Source organism: Arachis hypogaea, chromosome 19 (genome assembly GCF_003086295.3).
Source record: "Arachis hypogaea cultivar Tifrunner chromosome 19, arahy.Tifrunner.gnm2.J5K5, whole genome shotgun sequence".
Taxonomy (NCBI): domain Eukaryota; kingdom Viridiplantae; phylum Streptophyta; class Magnoliopsida; order Fabales; family Fabaceae; genus Arachis; species Arachis hypogaea.
In genome coordinates this window covers 37,952,965-37,976,292 of record NC_092054.1, presented here as the reverse complement: position 1 = coordinate 37,976,292, position 23,328 = coordinate 37,952,965, and the positions used below count along the sequence as shown (strand labels likewise).

Below are 23,328 nucleotides of genomic sequence, written 5' to 3'. Positions count from 1 at the left end.
AACTCACACATTGACACTTTACCACAATATACAAAATCACTATCCCATCATTTTAACCCACTTCACCCAAGTGGCTCAAACTCAAACATATTGACATATCATATACTCTTCCTCATGCCAATTCTCAACAATACTATTCCCAATCAACCATCATTATACATAACCTGTAACATACTCACTATCACGTGGTTTCACCCCCAAATCAACCTTAATCATTTCTCAAGCATATATAACAACATACATATCTCTCATGCATTATCATCCCATCAAGGCATCAAAAATCATACTCACATATATGACCACATAATATATCTCAACCAAAATCAAACATACCTCATCTATACTATTTCACCCGAAATTTACCAATTTCCACACTTCAACTCCTCAAACCTCATTATTCAATAACCAACCCAATCATTCATATATTCATTATATGAAATTCATCCAATTACTTGTGTCATCATACAATGCACACATCAACTTACCTTTCTTATCTCTTTCCGGCCTCCGGCCCAAAATATACGGCCTCCGGCCCAATTTCACAATTTAAATGCATAAATCACAATTCAATACTCATTACCCAAATCATCAAATTTTCAATACACCAAGCATACAAGGCCACACAATTCTCAACCCAATCATCAATTCACATTACATACCAACTATGCATATTAGCATCAACCATTTACACAATCCAAACTTAATCCTAGGGGCATTTAGCCTAGGAATTCTCATCACATCACACGGTACTTAAATGAAACTTAAACCGTACCTCTTGTAGCAAAATCAATTGAGCCTCTTCTTTGGAAGTCTCCACCAACCTTAGCCCTAAGCCTCACCAAAGCTCCTCAAACAACACCAATCTCCCAATTGTGCACCAAAACCATCAAATGCACTAACATAACCAATATCACATACATACATCAACCTAGGGCTCATAAAAATGATAAATCACAAGGGTTTGAGTACTTCTTACCTCAGCCCATATGAAGTAGGGATAGAACCCACTTAGAATCCATGTTGGAGTATCCCTAAACACCCAAAATCACAAGATTTCAACACTAACTTCCCAAAAACGTGTAACAGTGGGGAAATTCGAAAACTGGGCAGAGATGAATGGAATACTCACCACAAAACTTAGATAGAATTGTAGAGGATGAGAAGAGCGACGCGTGGCCGCAAACGGCTCGTCGATCGGAGCTCCGTAGCTCAAGTTATGGTGATTTGAAGATCAAAGAGAGTTAGGTTTTCTCTCTTCTCTCCTCTCTTCTTAATTCAGCGCCCCACACTCCTCTTTTAGGGTAAAAATGAGCTGAAATGCTCATAACTAATGTTTATATATGTTGGGTCTTGGGCCCACTTAGGCCCAGTTCACTTATTGTTGTCCGTTGGCCCAATTTTGGACCAAAACCTTTAAGATTAGCGCTCCAAATCGCACTTTAAATATTTCTACCTCCCCTAATCATAATTCCTCATTTCTTAATATTATTTACTCATAATCAATTTTCTCAGCTGCAGTACCAGACAGGTCTCAGCCGGTACTGCCGGTCAAAATCCCACTGCGCGCTTTTACGCAGAAAACTATGTCTTCCGACTCGGAAAAATTCACTGAATCCAAATATCACATTGAAATCATCAAATTCCAATCGCCAAATCTTCCAACCATATTCGCTCCTACTTAAATCATTATTTAATTAATTTTGGTTAGACCGGGTATTACATTCTACCCCCTAACAGAAATTTTCGCCCTCGAAAATTCCATCCATCATTACGAGTACGCGAGCGTAGTCTACCGTTATATCTAAAGCATAACAGTTCCAAGGTCCTTTTACTCTGCGCGCTTCCGTTGCCGCGCTCTGATTTCTCTATATCTGAGGATCTCGGTCATTCGTTCCTTACCTTTATCGTCTCATCGACTCAGACCTTATTAAATCTCGACTCATGTCATCAATAATATTGTCATCATCGTTAATCATAGCCATCATCCCACATCACTATAATCAATCAAAGCTTTCTTCGTTTTTAGAATTCAATGAGTTTGGACTAACAAGCTGACAAACTCTTAAGAATCCACTTTCCTTTAATAATCTATAAAAGATTTTGAGACACATCTCTTTTGTTGAAGTTACTCAGATCAAAAATCATTTTCAAAAATATAACCAACACCCCCTTCAAATTTCTGGGAGAATTTTCAACAGCACCTCCCTAAAAATTGGAGTTTACCACCCGTCACGGGTTCCCTCAAACCAATCTCAGTACCGCATCAACATTTCAATTTAATGGTTTTTACATTCTTCTTTCAAAACCGATCGTTATAAACCTCAATCTAAATCCAAGGTCACCATGACCAAACATCATAGCACTCATCTCTCGAACACAACAACTTGCACTCAATCATCATCTAAATCTAATTGTGCATTAATGAAAATTTCCTCATCCGCTTTAGAACCATCAAAGCTCGCAGCCACAATCATTTCCAACTATTTGGGGATCATTACTTGCAGTAACCCTCTTAACCCTTCTAGTATTCAAACATAAGATACTATATTAAACTTTTACAACTCTTATTCGTAGCTATCCTGTGTTACTGCTTCCACAAGTTTCAGTTGCTTTATTCTGACTTCTCGTCTAGTACGAGCTTTATCACTTACTTCCTCAAGTACTCACCACAACTTAGCATGACTGGCATTCACTAGATTTCTATCTATGATAGCCAAAACCACATACCAACTTAATCGTACCTTTAGTACGTTGTTACCAATTCCCAAACTGTCGGATCTAACGGTATCCCCCGTTGTTGTTGTGAACACACGACCTTGTTGTTGGCTCTTGGTAGTATTCCGGTTGACCTTCTTAGGACATTTCTAGGACACATGTCCAACTCCTCTACAACCATGGCAAAGTCCCAATCTACCTCGACACGGAGTTCCCGAATGATGGCTTTGACATCACCCACCAGTCATTCCATTCTGAGGTTGCTTTCCGTTAAAGGCCTACCTGATCACTTATGCTTACCAAACCTTCTATTAAGATAACTTAGGGTTATCTAGAACAGATCATAATTTTTCATTCGACCATGTATTACGAGTGAATACCAGCCTTCAGCATTATGTAAAGTGGTAAAGAATTAAGTTATCAGTTTTCTTATTACCTTAGGTACGAAAATCGGACCTGGCAGTCTCCCGATCCTTCCGGTGTGGGCAATCTCTGACCAAATGTCCTAGCTTTCCGCAATTGTAACACAAACCCGAACCATAACGACACGGTCTATTTGGGTGATGACCTCCACATCTCTGACAGCTCAAAACATCCGAAGCAGCCACTGTTTGTTTTTCCCTACCCTTTCCTTGGGAATTCTTATTCGTCGCAAGGTCATTTCGCCTTTGGGGAAAACGTTGTGGGTATCCTCTTCTCTTAAACTCTTGACCCCTCGTTGGGTAATCTTGATTGTGCTCCCTGCGGTGGAACTCCCGATGGTCATTCTTCGCCTCAACAGCCTTCCTCACACATTCTTCAGCAATACGGCTCTTGTTCACAAGTTCGGAGAAGACCCTAATCTCCATCGGTCCAACGGAGCTCAGGATTTCACTTCGAAGTCCTCCTTCATACTTAATACACTTCCATTCCTCAGAGTCTCCCGGAGTTCCTTGACACATACGAGAAAATCTGAATAACTCCTCAAATTTATCCGTATACTCAGATACGGACATTGTACCCTGCTTCAGTTGCAGTAATTCAAGTTCCTTGACCGTTCTAGCAGAATTCGGGAAGTACTTCTTATAAAATTCCACTTGGAAGGCACCCCAGGTGATAGGATCATTCCCCTGCTGCAGGAGACGTCGAGCCCCTTGCCACCAGTGCGATGCTTCCTCCGTGAGCAGATAGGTAGCAAATTCAACACACTACTCTTCAGGCACCAACTGCACTCGTAGTGCTCACTCCATGGCCTGAAACCAAGTATCGGCTTCAGTCGGATTGGTGGTTCCCTTGAATTTAGGTGGATTAACCTTTAAGAAAGTTGCTAGTGTCATCGGGCCCTGAGCTTCCCTTCCGCCATTGCCATTATTGTTTATCTGTTGCCCAAGAGTCTCCGCAGTGGCTTGCATAGCAGCAGCCATATTCTCCAACGCCGCCATAATGTTTACCGGATTATTCGGGTTGACTTCCGGTTCCTGCGTACTAGTACGATCTCTCTCACGTCCCTGACTGGGTCCACGAGGCGCCATCTAGTTCCTATACACACCAAACAATCGATATCAAGTTGATCAGTCTCAATATCGGAAGTATAGTGCTTCAAAGTACCAAAGGTACACTCATGGACTTCATGCTAGATGTATCAGTTAGATACCCTAACTAGCACAGGCACAGACTCAGAGTATGCATTGAAGCATAAGCAGTTCCATCCCTCAGGCTCACGAGGACGAACTGCTCTGATACCATAATGTGAGGAGTGTTAAAGTTAGTCCCACATCAAAGAAAGCATGGAAGAGTGAGGAGTTTATAAGATGAGAGACCCATTAACTTGACACCTTAAGGTTTTGAGTTGGATGTGGTGTCATCTCATCTTATGTTTTCTCACTCGATTCCTCCCCGAATTCTCCCCGGTTGTCGAGAGCTCCCCACGGTTGGCCCAACAAGTGGTATCAGAGCCGATGGTTTAATCGGTCTGGTTTAAGGAGTATTCAAGGTGAAGCATCGAAAGTCTTCCCGGCAAAGGTGGTCCGGGCGGCGTGTCCCGCGGTGTTTTGCGGCGGTGTGATGGACGAATACTCGTGGTGGTGGAGGAGTTAGAAAGAGGGGGAGTTAGTGCTTGATGTGGAGGCTCACACTTGAGGGGGAGATTGTTAGTATTGCAAGTGTGAGGAGTGTTAAAGTTAGTCCCACATCAAAGAAAGCATGGAAGAGTGAGGAGTTTATAAGATGAGAGACCCATTAACTTGACACCTTAAGGTTTTGAGTTGGATGTGGTGTCATCTCATCTTATGTTTTCTCACTCGATTCCTCCCCGAATTCTCCCCGGTTGTCGAGAGCTCCCCACGGTTGGCCCAACAAGTACGGAGGCTGAAGAAGAGAAGGGAAAGAGAAGAGAGGAAATGCGGCATTGGCTAAGGAGGAAGGGAAGTTGCTGCCGCCGTTGAAAATAGAGAGAGACGAAGGGAGAGAGAAAGAGAAAAAATCTAACTGAAGTTGTGATGAGACATATTATCCTCATAGGTAGGAATAAGAACACGAAGGTAGTTATCTTATTCCTATTCGTTCAATGTGAATAATTATTTGTTTTACTGAGACAAATTTTTAGTGGAATAGACTTTTGAGTAGGGTGAAGCGGTTCGAATTTAGATAATATATATCCTGTTGTGATAAGAATGGGATGGGTTCGAATTTAGATAATATATATCCTGTTGTGATAAGAATGGAATGGGATGTGGATGTTCATTTTTTATGTGGGGCTCATATTCTCAAGAATAAAGTATATTAAAAGAGGATTAAAGAAAGTTAAAAATGTAAACATGATTTACATATATAAATAGAAGGCCAAAGTCTTAGAAGAGATACAACAAAAAGCAATAAAATCTTCTCTCCCTCTTTTATAATACAATTCTCTCTCTTACTTTATTTTACAAGTATTTTTGAATATTTTTCTCTCTCACTCTTTATATTAATATTAGTAAATATATTAATCATCTTTATTATATTGAGATAGTAATTGTGGTACTAGAGTCTTCTACTTATACTTTTATTTATATTTATTTTATAATACGTTATCAGCACGAGACTCTAATCAAATTTTTAGGAAGACTCAGGTAACAAATTTTTATTATGTCGAAGCTCTCTCACCTTGAATTCAATGCTCTTGATATATCTGGAAACAATTATTTGTCATGGATATTAGATATTGAAATCCATCTTGATTCAATGGATTTTGGAGATACCATTAAGGCTGAAAATAATGCATCCCAGAAGAATAAAGCCAAAGCCATGATTTTCCTTCGTCGTCATCTTGACGTATGATTGAAAAATGAATATCCCACATTAAAAGATCCTGCAGATCTGTGGAAAGACCTTGAAGAAAGGTACAATCATGTGATACTTCCTCAAGCCCAATATGTTAGAGAAAACTTTCTCAACACTACAACAATTTTTAGCTATTGCAACATGTACTGCAAATAACACTTAAAAAATGTTGTCTAAACTAATTAAAGACAACACTTAATATTTGTTACATAAAAACAAAGCTGTTGCAACTCTTTCTTAACAACACACCATAAATGTTCTCTTTTGATTAATTAAAGTACACTTAAAAAGTGTTGCTTTTATAAATTAAACAAACAACATTTGTGATATTTATATATTACACTTTATAACTATTGTTCTTACATTTTTAACAAGCTTCTTATTATAAATGTGGCCAAAATTTAATTAAAATTTTTCCTCTAAAATTTTGACTTCCTCTCCAAATATTTTTTTTTTGTAACTTAGTAAATAATATATAAATTAGAAACAAAATTCCAAATCGTACTGAGTTCAAAACAAAATTGAAAATTTCAAGCCTTATTTTCAATTAGAAACCCTAACCCCAACCATTTCAAACCCTTCTGCGCGATTTACACTTGTTTGTTCAATTTCCTCATCGTTGCTTGTGAAGTTGTCTCTGCTCGCTTCGCCGTCGTGCTTGTCGCTACTCGCGCGCCGTCGTGCTCATCGCTGCTCACATCGCCGTCGTGTTCGTCGCTGCCCTGCATTTCCTCATCGTTGCTTCTGAAGTTGTGTTCCTCTTTGCTCGAGTCACCGTCGTGTTACTCTTTGCTTGCTTCGCCGTCGTGCTCGTCTCTGCTCGCGCGCCGTCGTGCTTGTTGCTGCTCGTGCTCCTTCGTGCTCGTTGCTGCTCGCATCGCCGTCGTGTTCGTCGCTCTGCATTTTAAGCTTCTGAATTTTTCTCTGCTCGATTCCAATTTGCTCGCCTTCTTCTACTTGTGACATTTTGCTTGGCCCCTGGCTGGGTGCTGATATGCTCTGCTCCCCCGTGGTGCTCGTGCTCTTTCCATCACAGATAGACTCCTTGCTTTACTCAGCTTTGTTATGGCTGAAGTTGACGAGAAATTCTGGTAATGAAAATTTTTCTTCTTTGATGAGAAATTATTGTTTAATTAATTATGATCCTATTAAATCACTGCAATGTTTAATTGTTATTGTGTATTTGCCGGCCTGTGCTTTAATCACTAAATGATGTCAATTTTAGGGCTTGAAATTTAATTATTGTTGGTGGAATCTCAATTTAGGGAACTTAACATTAGATTTATAGTTATTGTAGGTGTTGGAGTTGGCTGAGAAGGCTTCCGGTTCAATCAATTTACTGCTAGGTTTTTCACAATGCTTCCAGTTACCTTCACTTTTTTCTTTTTCTCTACTTAATTGAACTTACTTCTTCAGGGAGAAGGAAGAGGTTGATAGATTCAGCAAAGTTCAAGAGAGTTTCTTGACAAGTTCTTCAACTCTCAGTATACTTGAATTCATGTTAGTGGTCAAAATTGTTATACTTAGAACTTTCATGAAAATAAATGTGAGCTTATAGTTATTATTATTATTATTATTATTATTATTATTATTATTATTATTATTATTATTATTATTATTATTATTATTATTATTATTATTCTTTGATGCTGAAATGTGAGCTTAATGTGTAATTAAACTAGCTTTTCTTATTGATTTTGATAATAGGCTGTGGTTAATAACCTGGAAGATGCTCATGAGATGCTTGACACTGCAATCTCAACCGCACTGAAAGAAAGCAAACCTGTTTATATCAGCATCAGCTGTAACTTGGCTGCAATTCCTCACCCCACTTTCAGTAGGGAGCCAGTTCCATTTTTGTTGTCTCCAAAGTATGATTCTCATCTTTTTTACTTAATTTTATTTTATTTTTCTTTACCACTGAATTGCATATTCTTTATGTTTAAGAAGATTATAATGATCACTAATATATTTTCTTTTGATGAATTTCACAGATTGAGTAATCAAATGGGGTTGGAGGCAGCAGTAGAGGCTGAAGCTGACTTCCATGGCAACATGAGTGTCTAAAAATACAAGTACTATGTGAGCAAATTTTTCTACTGCCAAGTAAGTTTAACTGTTCACAAGGTTACCAACAACTAAGTTGTATAAATGAAGCAATATACACAAATGATTAAAATAAAATGATTACTGAAAATAGCAATGCCAAGGAACACATTAAATCACAATCACAAAAAATTATAAAAGATTGAGATGGCAGTGAAGTCTCCCAAAACAACCATATTGTCCTAAAATTGTTGTATGACTGTATGCAAATCAGCAAACTGTCGGTCTCATCTGGTTCTTTGTACTCAAGTACACTCCAATTAGTCCCCAACTATATTTTTAACTGATAGACAATGAAACTATGAAAGGTTAATGAATTTGGTTATTTTATTTATTTTTCTTCCTTTTGATATAGGTTAGCAAGGGGATGAAATTTGTAGGAGGTGAAACTGCAGCGTTGAGCAGAGTATATGAATACTCTTGGAAGAAGGTAAGAAGTTATATTAAAGTGTTAATGCAAATCTATGTTATGAAATTGTTGCTCCAACTCCAAACTGATATTTCATTAGGATAGTTCTTCTAGTTATGCATTTCATGTACAGAGAATTTATCAATAACTCTGCATGACCGGTCCAAGGGGCCAATGGAGACTATGGTCGATTTGGAAAATCTGTGTCTTGTTACATTGGGTTATCTAACTCAATTGTGAGATTTCACATTTGTAGGATTTGCTAAAGGTATATAAAGAGACCAGAAATGGAATGTTAGGACTTGATTACTCCACTAAGTTCTCACCATGACTTGCATTTGGAAGCTTGTCTCCTTGTTTAATTGTTAACAAATTTGCTTTCATTATTCAAAATATTGGCATAAAAAATTATTTGCTTGTAACCATTAAAGATGCTGTTTGATATTTAAGTTAACTTGAACTTGGTAATGATTAAAAAGTGCAGTTGTGAATGCAATTGTGCCGCTTTTAAAATATGAATAAGTATATAGCTGAAATCTTGCTTATTTATGTAATTATTTGTTTTGACATCTCAAATTATTGCTTTATTGAATAGCTGAAGAGCTAGGAGAATTATTTTTACATGGTGGTTATATCTACTAGTTCTTCTCCTTCCTATACAAGAGTTCAGATCAGTATTTCTTTGGGGGGTTTTATGAAAAGCAGGTTTTACTTTCATGCTTTTTCTTCATCTAATTTTTTCACTTATTTTCCTATGCATATTTAGAAGTGGTCTAAATTATTAGAGTTAATTAGTGGGTTGAAGAACATGTCTCAGTTTATATAAGAACTCTTTTCATAAATATATTTAACAAAAATGTAGTGCCACTGCAACCTAAAGAGGGTTTTGTCACTCATCCTTACAAGAGCTCAAGGTAACTAATAATAATAGATAGCATCCTTGTAATTTATATATGGAAGTTAGTTAATCAAGTAGTATTGGCTGCAAATTCAAAGAAATTAAAGCACTAACTAGTTGAATTGCTGATACACATGGCAGAGAAGTATGACAAAAAAGGCAAGAGGTATTGGGATGCCTTCTACAAGTACCAAAAGGACAAGGTATATGGTTGTTTGTTTATTATGTTTTATTTAGTTGATACTAGGTAAAATATTATTTTTTTAATTAGAATTAGTTATAAGCATTTTTGCCATTGGCTTCATTGTTTTCGGAATTATAAGCATTTCAGAGCCCAAAGGTACCTAATTTGCACCACCATTGGTTTCATTGTTTTCGAAATTATAAACATTTCCATTCATGTCCATTCTTGTCATGGCTTGCAAGTGAGCCTTTTATTAAAATTTAATTGGGGGATTATATTGTGCGATTCCACATGGACATTTTTAGTGATAATGTTGCGTGAACAAATTAATGGTGATGACTAGTGAGTGTATTTGGCTGATAGTGATAGTCAACTAAAAATGCCTCCTAAGCCTTACTTCTATCCATTTGAGAGTTGTGGAGATGCTAGTACAAGATGAAGACTTACTAAAAATGTCTCCTAAGCCTTACTTTTATCCATTTGATGAACCTGAAGACGAAGTTGGAGAAGATAACAGTTCAAGGCTATCCTCTAATATGTCCTCAATTAGTGGTTCCAAAGAATAGAACTGTTCTATTTGGACTCTGATCTGAAATAAATTTGCAAGATCTGCATCTAGAAGGAGTTTAGAAGGAATTTTTTAGATTTATTTATTACTTTTATATCTATAGTATTTAATATCATAAAGAAATTTTTATTATAATTTTTCAGTTTTAATGATAAGTTGCTTATTTTTTGTTGTGTATTATTTGCAGATTTAACATATAGGACAAGTCAAGCATGGATATAAAATATCCAAGTAAATTGACATCTTTTTGATAAATATTAATTACTATTTTGTTATGACAATTATTGTTAGATAAGAATTTTATTATTTTGTTGAGAATTATTGATAAACATGTATTTGAAATACTAATTGAACTTTTTAATATCTATTTTAATTAGAATTTTATAATTAGTTATTTTGTCTCTTTTATAATTTTTTTCTATTGTGTACAAATTTATTTATTAATTAAAATAATTACACATATATGAACAAAAAATTTTATTGTAAATTTTATTTTTTTGTATTTTTTTTACAAAAATAATTTTTATTTTTATCAAAAAGGCAACCCTTTTATTAATTGCATATTTTGAATATTAGACAACACTTGTATGGTTGCATATCCAAAAGAAAAAGCAACACTTGTATAGGTTGCATATCCAAAAGAAAAAGCAACACTTGTATAGGTTGCATATCAAAAAGAAAAGGCAATACTTTAAAAGGTTGCATATTCAAAACTAATAGGCAACACTTCAAAGGATTGCACTTCCAACTTATAAGCAACACGTAAAAGAGTTGCATTTTATTGCAAATAGGCAACACTTTTTAGTAGTGACCAAAATACAAGAGAAGAGACAACACTGCAAAAGTGTTGTCTCAAACACACCTTTGAAGTGTTGTTGTTTTTCAACCAAAGGCAACACTTACCAAGTGTTGCTCTCAAAAGCGTTGCTTTTGAAACAAAAAAGTGTTGCCTTGATCTAAGGCAACGGCTGCATATGCAACGCCGCTCAAAAACGTTGCTTTAGGTTCAAAAGTGTTGCCATAGATTAAAAGTAACCTTTTGTCAGCCTTTAGACAACACTTTTTAAATGTTGCCTCAACCGAAAAATATTGTAGTGCAACCTTCCATGCCTCGAATGTGCTCCTGCAGCAGCAGTATCGAGAAAAAGGGTTTAAAAAATATTCTGAATTAATTTTTTGCCTTCTTGTTGCTAAATGCAATGAATTACTTTAAGGAATCATGAAGCGCACCCAGCTGGCGCCGCCCCATTTCCTGAAGTAAATGTGGCAAATTATTACCCTATAAGAGATAAATGGCAAGATTTTGGTAACAAGAAAAATTATGGAAGGAAAATGAATTATGTTCAAAAGAGAGAATCCCACCAGAAGTGGGATAAAGAAAGAAATATTGGGCAAAGAAAAATCAATTGAGGATAAATGCTTCCGTTGTGGTGGAAAGGGCCATTGGTCACGTAATTGTCATATCCCAAGGCACCTAGTTGATCTTTATCAAGCGTCCTTGAAAAAGGATGACAAAGGAAAGGAAACAAATTTTGTTTCAAATAATGAAAATTCCACCACTCATTATGATGTATTTAATTTCTTTGAGGATCCTGAAGGAAATATTGGCTATTTGATCAATGATGAAATAGTTTAATATGTGTGTTTGTTAAGTATTCATGTGAATAATTTTACTGTGCATGTACTTCTACTCATTTTATTATTATTATTTGTCTTTGAAGAAAAATAGCAAGGACATATTCTGAAGACATTTGCCTTGCGGATAGTGCAAGTTCGCACACTATTCTTAAAAGTAATATATATTTTACCCATCTTGTGCCAAAAGAAGAACATGTTAATACTATTATTGGCTCAAGCAATGTGATAGAAGGCTCCGGAAGAGCTATAATTTTGTTTCCTGGAGGAACAAAATTTATAATAAATAATACACTATTGTCTACTAAGTCTCTGAGGAACTTATTGAGTTTCAAAGATATTCGCTGAAATGGATATCATGTTGAGACAATGAATGAGGGAAATCATGAGTATTTATGTATCACAACTCATGATTCAAATAAGAAAGTTATATTAGAAAAATTACCCTCACTTTCATCTGGGTTATATTATACCAAGATTAGTGCAATTGAATCACATGCCACTGTAAACCAGAAGTTTACTAGCCCAAATAAATTCATTACTTGGCACAACCGATTGGGTCATCCGGAAACAACCATGATGCGGAGAATTATTGAAAACTCCCATGGACATTCACTAAAGAACCAGAAGATTCTTAAATCTAGTGAATTTTGTTGTGCTGCATGTTCTCAAGGGAAGTTAATTTTAAGGCCATCACCAGTAAAGATTGGATTTGAGTCCCCTGAATTCCTAGAAAGGATTCAAGGTTATATATGTGGACCTATTCATCCACCATGTGGATCTTTTAGATATTTTATGGTCCTGATAGACGCATCTTCGAGATGGTCACATGTGTGCTTATTATCTTCTCACAACCTGTCGTTTGCGAGATTACTGGCTCAAATTATTCGATTAAAAGTACAATTTCCAAAAAATCCAATCAAAGCAATTCGTCTTGATAATGCTGGTGAATTTACTTTCCAAGCTTTTGATGCTTATTATATGGCTAATGGAATAAGTGTTGAACATCCAGTAGCTTATGTTCACACACAAAATGGGTTAGCAGAATCACTTATTAAGCGCCTCCAATTAATTGCTAGACCCTTACTTATGAGAACAAATCTCCCAATCTCGGTTTGGGGGCATGCTATTTTACATGCCGCAGCACTTATTCGATTGAGGCCAACGAGTTACCATCAGTTCTCTCCTATGCAATTAGCTTTTGGCCAGCAGCCAAATATTTTCCATTTAAGAATATTTGGGTATGCGATATATGTTCCTATTACACTACCTAGTCACACCAAAATGGGATTCCAAAGAAAATTGGGGATATATGTTGGATATGATTCTACCTCTATAGAGAGGTATCTTGAGATACAAACTGGAGATGTATTTAAAGCCAAGTTGGCGGATTGTCATTTTGATGAATCAAAGTTTCCAACATTAGGGGGGAGAGAATAAGCTTTCTAAAAAGGAACTTAATTGGAATGCATCATTCTTGATGCATTTAGATCCTCGATCAGGGCAATGTGATCTAGAAGTTCAAAAGATTATACACACTACAAGAAAAACACCCATTCAAGTACATTTGAAAAGTGTAGCCAAAAGTGACAAAAAATGATGCCTTAGGCTACGGCTACGCTTTTTAGGGTGATTCCTATTCGGCCGTTGCCTATTCTCAAAGGCTACGCTTTTCTGCACCAAGGGCTACGCTTTTGGCATTTGGGAATAGGGTACGCTTTTCAAGTGATACTGTCCAGGACCAAAGGCTACGCTTTTCAGCTTCCATTTTTACTAGAATAGGCTACACTTTTCAGCGCTACTGCATCATCTGTAAAGTGTAGCTACATTGTATACCATGGCTACCGTTTATAAGTGTAGCCATAGGTCCCACTTTTTTTTTGTATACCATAACTACTGTATATAAGTGTAGCCTTAGGTCCCTTATTGTTTTTTTTTTATTTTCTATATATATAATTTTTTTTCTAAAACCTAATATTTAATAATATAATTATATATATAATCCAATATTTTTAATTAAATTAGTGAAATATTATAAAATAAAAATAAATACATAATAATACTATGTAATATTCTTTAAATAATAAAAATTATCCTTAAACAAGATTTAGGTTGCCATAATAAATTAGCAGCCATAAAATCTTCTATTTGGGAATAATACAAATTATTTCTCTAAATAAAATTTATTTCTCTAAAAATAAATTACTTTAAACATAAGATATTCTATCTAGGAATAATACAAATTAGCAGCCATCATTCTAACTAGTAAATAAACATCCCTTGTCACTTCAGGAGTCACTCTCTGATTACCCGCTCATTTGTCCCTATGTTCTTCATTTATCGTTGAAGTAGCTCATTCCTGCTCTCATCTCATCATGTGGTGTTGGAGGAGTTCTCCTGATTTCGTCCGTTTGAAATGCAGCTTGAATCTACACAAACAAAAGTTACATAAGAAGCTTATCGGAGATATAATTCTCTGCAGAACAACTTCAAACACAGATGATTAATAAAAATGCTTAATGTGAGAAAATGAATCTTGGAAAATCAAACTTAACTAAAGATGAAGCAGAAATTTGTGCAAAAGATGAAGCTAAAGACCTTGTAGTTCTTCTGGGAATTTATGCAGCTTCCTCTAAATTCATGTTTCCTCTAATAAAATCAACAATAGAATCATCAATTTGGAATAAAAAATTATCAGAAGCACTAATAAAAATTAAATAAGCAAGAGTGATCAGAAGCACTAATAATATGCCTTATAATAAAAAATAATATGCATAATAAACTAAATTCACTAATGAAACCAGCAAGAGTGATCAGAAGCACTAATGAGACAGAGCAGTTTTTTTAAGTTAGAATATTAAATTTAAAAATACCATGTTAAAAATTCTACTCTAACCACCACATTTAGAATGAATTAGCTCAAGAAAGTATCCTGAAATGACTAAAACAGATCATCAAGGGATACCACATTTAGTATGTAATTTCTCATTGTGTAACTAAATGCCTTCCTTTATTTAAACCTAGGAATTCTAATGATGCGCCATCTTCCAATCTAATTGGTTATTACAATAGTTGACAAATTGCCATGAGCCACGAAAATACTGCAGCATATATAATCCACATGCAACAAAAATAATTAACATGAAATCAGTAAACTACTCTAGACAAATGAATAATAGTCCCCATTAGTACTTGATTTTTGTTTATTAGAACATTACCATTTACCACTACAAAGTAAACTGTGCTGATTAAGAAAGCAACAATCATTCACATACCGATCCAAGAATCAAGCAGCTGACTGGTCAATAAATACATTATGTAGCCTAACTTATTTGAGAATAAGCATACTCAATGGAAAGGTTTCTGCCATTTAATCACCAAATACAGCTAAAATCAATATCTAACTATTCTAACCCTTACCTCTTTGTTGATCAAATACACAAGACTTGTCCTTGTTTTTCTCTTGAGCCCAAACCTTAACCGTTCCAAGAACCAGAATTTTGGTTACGTTTCACAAGGCCATTCGACCAAATTAAACACAGAGGAGAGAAAATCACTCACCTCTCTTTGCTTGGGGTGGTAGTTGTGTTAACAGAAATTGAATAAACTGAAAAAAATGGAGCAAGAGAATTATCAGAATTTTGAATTAGAGGAGAAAAGAAGGAAGATGAAGTCGCTGTCCTCACCTAGCAAAGAAACTCGAAGAACAGTTGGGTGAGTGGAACGCAGCTCCCTCTTAAGCTTCAGTCAGCTTGCTCCTTGGCCATCATTCTCTTTCTCTTGGTGCTATGGTTGATAAAGAGCCAAAAACTTGAAGAACGCTCCTATTTTTGCTCCCTGTTGCTTTGGCTATTCCTCTGTTCCTTGCCCTATCTCTACTGTCTGTGAATTCATGAGGGAGACAGACAGAGACACAATGTTATGTTATGATTTGTGAATTCATGAAATAAGTATAATTTAGCAAATTAAGTCAAGTCACAAGATTCCTCGCCTCAAGCCTTGGATTCGCTACGGGCAATTCTTTATCTGCAGAACATATTTGACTATATGCTTAATAAGATCAGCATCACCCCTAGCATAATATGAAAATAAACCAGAATTAAAAAGCATACTAGATATACTTATTCTTTTGCTGAAAGAAATCTAAATTAGAGAGAATAAGAGTTTCACACACAACTCAACTACCGTATTAAACCGACTGACTTATTTTTAATCAAAATGATAATTTTTGTATTTTATTTTTTGTTTAGATAACTAATAAGGTCTCACCCAGCGGACTTAGAGTCCCAGTCAATCTAATCTGCTGCTTCAGTGAAAGCACACTTCCAATTTTGAACCATATGAGGGCCAAATTTCTGCATGTACATTTCGAATGCTTGCTTGAAACTTCCACGCTAGTGCCTCACGTCTGATGGATCAATGTTATAAAGAACCGGGAGATCCTCATCTATGACCACTTTGACTTGTTGTTCGTTGTTCAGAGCTTTGCGGAGATGAATCACAAAGTTGGTGCGCATGTCGTTGCCCCTAAAATTGATAAAGTAAAGAAGTGCCCCTTTCATGTTCCCCACATTTTCGATACACAGAAAAAAAATAACACAACAAGAAATATAAAAATGATTCAAGGAAAAATCTGATTAATACAGGAAACAAGTGCTGTAAATTGTCAGAAAGCAAGCTGCGTGAGAACTTGAACAAACTACAAGTAAAGTATTTTGGTTTAACACAAAGAAAAGCATAACACAAAAAGAGAAGCATGTTCTTTATTTTTCACATTTCACTCTTATGATTTGGCAGGGTATGAATGTTAAAACTACAGAAATGCAAGACACAGCAAAGTCATTTTCATCATTGGCAAATCAAGTGCTCCGAACAGCAGAACAAGATAGATGAAGTTCATAAAAGGCATTGAACAAGTGGATTCAATTTACCCGGTTTTTGTTGGAAAAAACTTGTATTTAAGTTTGTTTTATAGTTTTGTATATTTTCTTTAAAATTGTGATCCTTCCCTCACACAAATTTCCATTAGTTTTGAAATTGTTTACCATGTTTTAGTAATTTCACAAAATGGAAATTTTATTTCTATATCATTCATACCATAATTATAAAAAGAAAAATCCTAACCAATATTAAGACCACAATTCATTCTCAACAACCATAAGATTAGAAGTTGTCAAAGTAAAGAAGGATACCCAAATCAGAATTAGAGAGGCACCTGCACTGACAAATCCTTTGATACAATTCAAGCTAGACCAATGTGTATTCTTTTGTCTGAAGTTGGACCTTGAAGGCTTATCAAGTATGAGAACCATGTGCTGTGGGAATGAAAAGGGAAGAGAGGTAAGAGTTCAGATAGGTCAGAGCTTTTGCGAGATGCCAAATGGCCAATAGCACCCTCTGCTGTGGATTTCCCATATATTTTTCCCTAATTTAAATAAGATTTTGCTAATATAAATTGGATTTGGTTCATGAAAAATTTAACTTATTTAAACCTTGTATTCCTTCAAAACATTTTGGCTCATGTTTGCATTTTCAAATTTAACAGGCATGGAAACTGCATGAGCAAGGAATGCACATGGAGTTAGTGGACAAAAGCATAGAACCTAATGAATATGAAACATGGAAAGTAAAGAAAATAATGGAAATTGCATTGATGTGCACTCAAGCATCAGCATCAATGAGGCCAACAATGTCTGAAGTAGTTATGTTACTAAAAAGTAAAGGCTTTGTTCAAATCATAGCATAGAGTCAAAATATTACAAGGAAATTAGGAAAATCTTCATATATGCATATCAATTTCTGAATATAGTTCACAGTACTAGAGACTAAAAAGCACCTTGGAGGAACTAAATCTGAGACAAGGAGATAAGGAGATTTACAATGATTTACAATGCCAGAGCAAAAAATCTAAGGAAACCAAGTGGAACAAAAAGTTTAATTATCTTAATCATCCTGATCATGCTTATAAACATACCAATTTAAAAAAAAAAACAGAATCAATACTGAGACAAAACTAAAGTGATGCAGCAGAGAGCAGACACCACTTACCACTCTTGGAGGAAAACAAAAATCAGTTCGAATGCATCCTTTGGAAGTGTCACACCTAATTCTTCGAGCTCCCTTCTGAAAAAGAACTCAACACACTATTATCTCCAAAATTATCACAACAATGGCGTATCTGTCTCATGCATCAACTTGGTTTACTCTCAAATTTCAACATTCTAATTGAAATACAAGAAATAAATAAGAGCATAGTTGCTGTGTTTGTGATTACCAACCGAAAACCACTTTCTAAAATCAGAACCCTAAACCCCTAAAATTTCAGAACCAAATGGAAATTAATACATACCTAATCGACGACGTCAGTACAGAGACGACGATGAGAAGCACAGAGATCGACGATGGTGAGGGCGGCGTGACGACGATTAGTACAGGAGGGCAAAGATGAGCGACGGTCAGTGCGCAGCGATGGTGTGTGGCGGTGAGTGGTGAGTGTGCAGCAATGTGGTGAGTGGGGTGAGTGGTGAGTGGGGGGCGACGATGGGCAATGACGATAGTGAGAGGTTTTCCATCTTCGCGATGGTCAGTTCTCTGGAGGGGATGAGGGAGCTTTGGAGGGAAACGAAAAAACTTTCACTAAGTGTGTGAGCTGAGTGTGCTTTCAGGAAAAAGAGGAAAAAAATTCACTAAGTGTCCATTTTTTTTTGCTCTAGATACATTAGGCATCATTTTTGAAGTGTATCTAAAACTTAACAAATAAATTACCCTCCAAAAGCGTTCTCTTTAATATGAAAAGTGAACCCATAGATATTAACATACGGCTACACTTTATAAGTGATTTCTATAATACCTAAGGCTACACTTTTTAAATGATGCCACAATTGTGTATCCTTTTCTCTTATAAAAAGGCAACACGGAGAAAAGCGTAGCCTATTCTATGAATAGGCTACGCTTTTCAAATGTAGCTTAAAAAAAGTGTGGCTAAATGGGTATTTTTCTTGTAGTGACATTTGCAAAGAATAGCAAATGAATTGCCTGATGCATTTTTCGATACAAAGAGGATAACCAAATCTTATATACCAGCGGAAAATACCCCAATTCGAGTTGATGTCCCAGTAGGACAAGTAGCCACTGAAGCAAATTCATGTCAGAAGCGTGGCAGGCCTATTGGTTCCAAAGATAAAAATTCTCGAAAGAGAAAAGAGGTAAATACTTTTTCTGTTGAAAAAGACATAGTAAAGACACCTGCAGTTGTCCAAAATTCTGATATAGTTTTAACGCCAGAAGACGTTCAGGTACCTGAAAATTGTGAAAATGACGAGATCTCGATAAATTATGTCTTTATAGGAGCGAAATGGGACCGAAATAAGACAATTGTCAATGAAATATTTGCATATAATGTGGCATTAAATATCATGCATGAAAGTAAGGATCTTGAGCCAAGATCAGTTGAAGAATGTTGACAAAGAAATGATTGGCCAAAATGGGAAGAAGCCATGAAGGCGGAATCAGACTCACTTGAAAAACGTGAAGTCTTTGGACCTGTAGTCCGTACACCTGAAGATGTAAAACCTGTTGGATACAGATGGGTATTTGTAAGAAAACGAAATGAGAAAAATGAAGTCGTGCGCTACAAAGCCCGACTTGTGGCATAAGGTTTTTCACAAAGGCCCGATATAGATTATGAAGAAATGTATTTCCCAGTAGTGGATGCAATAACATTGTGTTATTTGGTCAGTTTATCTGCATATCATAAACTGCATTTGCATTTAATAGATATAGTAACAGCTTATTTATACGGCTCATTAGATCGGGATATCTATATAAAAGTCCCTGAAGGGCTAAAGATATCTAAACCATCTAATGAATATTCGCAAGGGTTATACTCAGTCAAATTGTAAAGATCTTTATATGGTCTGAAGCAATCCGGACAAATGTGGTATAATCGTCTTACTGAGTATCTGGCCAAAAATGGATTCAAGAATGATGATATCTGTCCATGTGTTTTTATAAAGAAATCTGCATCCGGATTCATTATAATTGCTGTACGTTGATGATTTAAATATCATTGGAACTCCTGAAGAGATTCCAACAATTATAAAAACTCTAAAAGAAGAGTTTGAGATGAAAGATCTTGGAAGGACTAAATTTTGTCTCAGCATGCAGATCGAGCATATAAAAAATGGGATCTTTATTCATCAAACAACATACACAGAGAATATCTTGAAAAGATTTTATATGGATAAGTCACATCCCTTGAGTACTCCAATGATCGTAAGATCTTTGGATGTGGAAAATGATCAATTCCGTCCTAAAGAAGAAAATGAAGATATCCTTAGTCCTGAAGTACCATATCTTAGTGCCATTGGAGCGCTAATGTATCTTGCTAATAATACACGACTCGATAGATCATTTGCTGTGAATTTACTAGCAAGATATAGTTCCTCTCCAAATAGAAGACATTGGAGTGGAATCAAACAAATCTTTCGATATCTTCATAGAACAGTTGATATGAGATTGTTTTATCCCTATGGATCCAAGTCACAATTAGTTGGCTATGCAGATGCTGGATACTTGTCTGATCTACATAAAAGAAGATCTCAAACAGGATATCTATTCACATATGGTGGTACAGCTATATCATGGAGGTCCACGAAACAGACGATAGCAGCAACCTCCTCTAATCATGCTGAAGTACTAGCAATACATGAAGCTAGTCGCGAGTGTTTTTAGCTCAGGAGTTTGATCCAATATATTCTGTCATCATGTAAACTGATTGATCATAAGATAGCTCCAACTGTCTTGTTTGAAGATAATACAGCATGCATTGCTCAACTTAAAGACGGATACATCAAAGGTGATAGAACAAAACATATTTCTCCCAAATTCTTCTTCACTCATGATCTTCAAAATCAAGGGACAATTGATGTCCAACAAATTCGCTCAAGTGACAATCTAGCAGATTTATTCACAAAGTCACTCCCAAAATCCTCCTTTGAAAGATTAGTACATGAGATTGGGATGCGCCGATTTTGAGACATTAAATGACGTCGACAAGAGGGGGAGACTATACTCTTTTTTCCTTGGTTAGATTTTTTCCCATTGGGTTTTTCTTGACAAGGTTTTTAATGAGGCAGTCCCATCACTAAAAGATATTGTACTCTTTTTTCTTCACTAAGGTTTTTTCCCACTGGATTTTTCTTTAGTAAGGTTTTAACGACATATTCCTAAATGGTCATCCAATGGGGAGTGTTGTGATAAGAATGGGACGTGGATGCCCATTTCCTATGTGGGGCTCATATTCTCAAGAATGAAGTATATTAAAGGAGCATTAAAGAAAGTTGAAAATGTAAACATGATTTACGTATATAAATAGAAGGCAAAAGTCTCAGGAGAGATACAACAAAAAGCAATAAAATCTTCTCTCCCTCTTTTATAATACAATTCTCTCTCTTACTTTATTTTACAAGTATTTTTGAATACTCTTCTCTCTCACTCTTTATATTAATATTAGTAAATATATTAATCATCTTTATTATATTGAGATAGTAATTGTGGTACTAGAGTCTTCTACTTATACTTTTATTTATATTTATTTTACAACATATCCGTCTCTATCCACCCCAATATATATATATATATATATATATATGGTGGTCATCTTTATCCCATGACTATAGTGACTACAAATGACTAACAAATCACAATATAACACGTAAAAGATAGAATATTTGCTGATCATAATTTTGACCAGTAAATTTTTTCCTTTTTCTTTTTTGTCTTAGCTTCTCAGTATCAACGAAACAATATACTACACTACAAGAAAAAGTAATATTTGTAACAAAAAAATTGTTACAAAAAATCAAAATTTCGAAATAAAAGGATTTTGTAAGAAAAAAAAGAGGCCGTTGTATTATGTCCCGTTACAAAAAGTTTTTGTAACAAAAAATAGAAATGTTACAATTCAAAGTGATATTTTGTAACAAATTTTTCTGATACAAAAAACCAGAAGTCATTACAAAAGTGGCAACAAATTTTGATCTTCAAGGTATTTTTGGTGACAATCTATTTTTTCCTATCATAAAATTTTGTTACAAAATGTAACTTGATTTTGTAACTTTTTTTTCTTTAGTTACAAAAGAAAAATAATTATTTTGTAACAATTTGTTTTTAATACAAGTTGCATGCATAATATAAATATACTGAAATATACTGAAATTAATTACTACAAAATGAGATATTTCATTAAACTCAAAATATTGATACACAAATTTCTCTTGAAAAATAATAAAACATGTTACAAATCTAAACAATAAAAAATGCTACAAACTTATAACTATGTTACATCAAGTTAGGCTATAAACCAATCCCAATGACAAATCCTAAGAAGCATATTTCCAATTAGTAACTCTCTTGCATTGACAATAACAGTTAACAAAATAAATAAATGAATAAAAAAGAGAAATCAGGAAGTCATCATTGGCAATAACAATTACAATTAACAAAACTTAAATTAACAAAATTATCAACATATTTTCAATCAGTAAGTCTCCTGCAAATCTCACATCAATTGGTTAACATAACACATACTAAAATATAAGACAAATTATATGTCAATGTTATAATAAACCTGTTATAAGTTACTTCTTTATTTTGTCCCTCTGAGATGCCTTTGAGCATTTCATCGCCCACCAATGTGTCTCCATATATGTCCAAACCTAATATCTTTATGAAAAATATCTTAGCACTTAAGAGTTTGGAAGACTTATAAAAATGTCAATATGATGTAAGCTGTATTGAAACGGGATACTAGTAGTTAGAGCCTATTAATTTCTATTTTTACATTTTTATCAACTCAACAAATATTAAACTATTTCGCAATTTGCTTAACGAATACCTTTATGATGTACTCTACCAAAAGATCTGTTTCCTGTCCTCCAAAAGCTATTGACTACAAAAGAAAATAGATTAGATTATTAGTTTGTGTAAGAAGCTTTCGTACTGGAGAAACAGAGGAGAAAATACTTCCTAAAAAAGAGAAGGAAAAAAAATTAATGAAGAGCATACCTTCATGAAGATATCAAGATCAACATCTGGTTTTATTCCAGTACTCTTTTCTCTCTTAGCAAGCTCTAGCAGCATATCTGTTAACGATCAATACTTTAGTACTTAGAATCGTAAGTATTTTCTAATGAACCGAATATAAAAATCAACTACTCGACATATCTTGTTTATCATAACATATTACCAATAAAACTGATGGCTGAAAATAATCTAGTAAGATGGCTAAATGGTTTTTGCTCATCAACTGATTCAAATATTGAAGAGATTGTGTTCCACTTAAATCATTCTAGTACACATTTAGCGTGTACAGATTGGTTAAGTTTCCAATTTTCAAAGGGATTTCACCATCAATAGTGTAAGCATCAGCATCAAATAGTTTCAAATTGGACATATTTCCAATTGACTTGGGAAGCTTTGCATGGAATGGATTTCCTGATTTGTAAAGATCA

The 23,328-nt window shown here is 35.1% G+C and overlaps 1 protein-coding gene across 7 annotated transcripts; it reads left to right on the top strand.

Annotated features, from left to right (window-relative positions):
* The first annotated feature begins 6,518 nt into the window (after window positions 1-6,518).
* Window positions 6,519-10,570, top strand: LOC112776514 (pyruvate decarboxylase 1). 7 transcript variants are annotated; one of them, XR_011877308.1, is made up of 9 exons: window positions 6,520-7,106; window positions 7,432-7,561; window positions 7,723-7,886; window positions 8,010-8,121; window positions 8,477-8,551; window positions 9,126-9,235; window positions 9,393-9,444; window positions 9,570-9,631; window positions 10,368-10,570. XR_011877308.1 is itself a non-coding variant. In XM_072227226.1 (5 exons), the coding sequence occupies exons 1-4, from the start codon at window positions 7,081-7,083 to the stop codon at window positions 8,080-8,082; spliced, it is 393 nt and encodes a 130-aa protein (XP_072083327.1). In that variant the 5' UTR covers window positions 6,519-7,080; the 3' UTR covers window positions 8,083-8,121; window positions 8,477-10,360. The 7 variants fall into 7 exon arrangements, 1 of the variants encoding a protein (XP_072083327.1); XR_011877311.1 differs by lacking the exon at window positions 9,126-9,235; XR_011877309.1 differs by lacking the exon at window positions 9,393-9,444.
* Window positions 10,571-23,328: the final 12,758 nt, after the last annotated feature.

Bases quoted from the DNA above. Each gene is read 5' to 3' on its own strand.
- LOC112776514 (XM_072227226.1), top strand. From the start codon at position 7,081: ATGGCTGAAGTTGACGAGAAATTCTG. The intron at 7,562-7,722 runs GTGAGCTTATAG...TTTTGATAATAG, and splicing joins GAACTTTCATGAAAATAAAT to GCTGTGGTTAATAACCTGGA. The intron at 7,887-8,009 runs GTATGATTCTCA...TGAATTTCACAG, and splicing joins CCATTTTTGTTGTCTCCAAA to ATTGAGTAATCAAATGGGGT.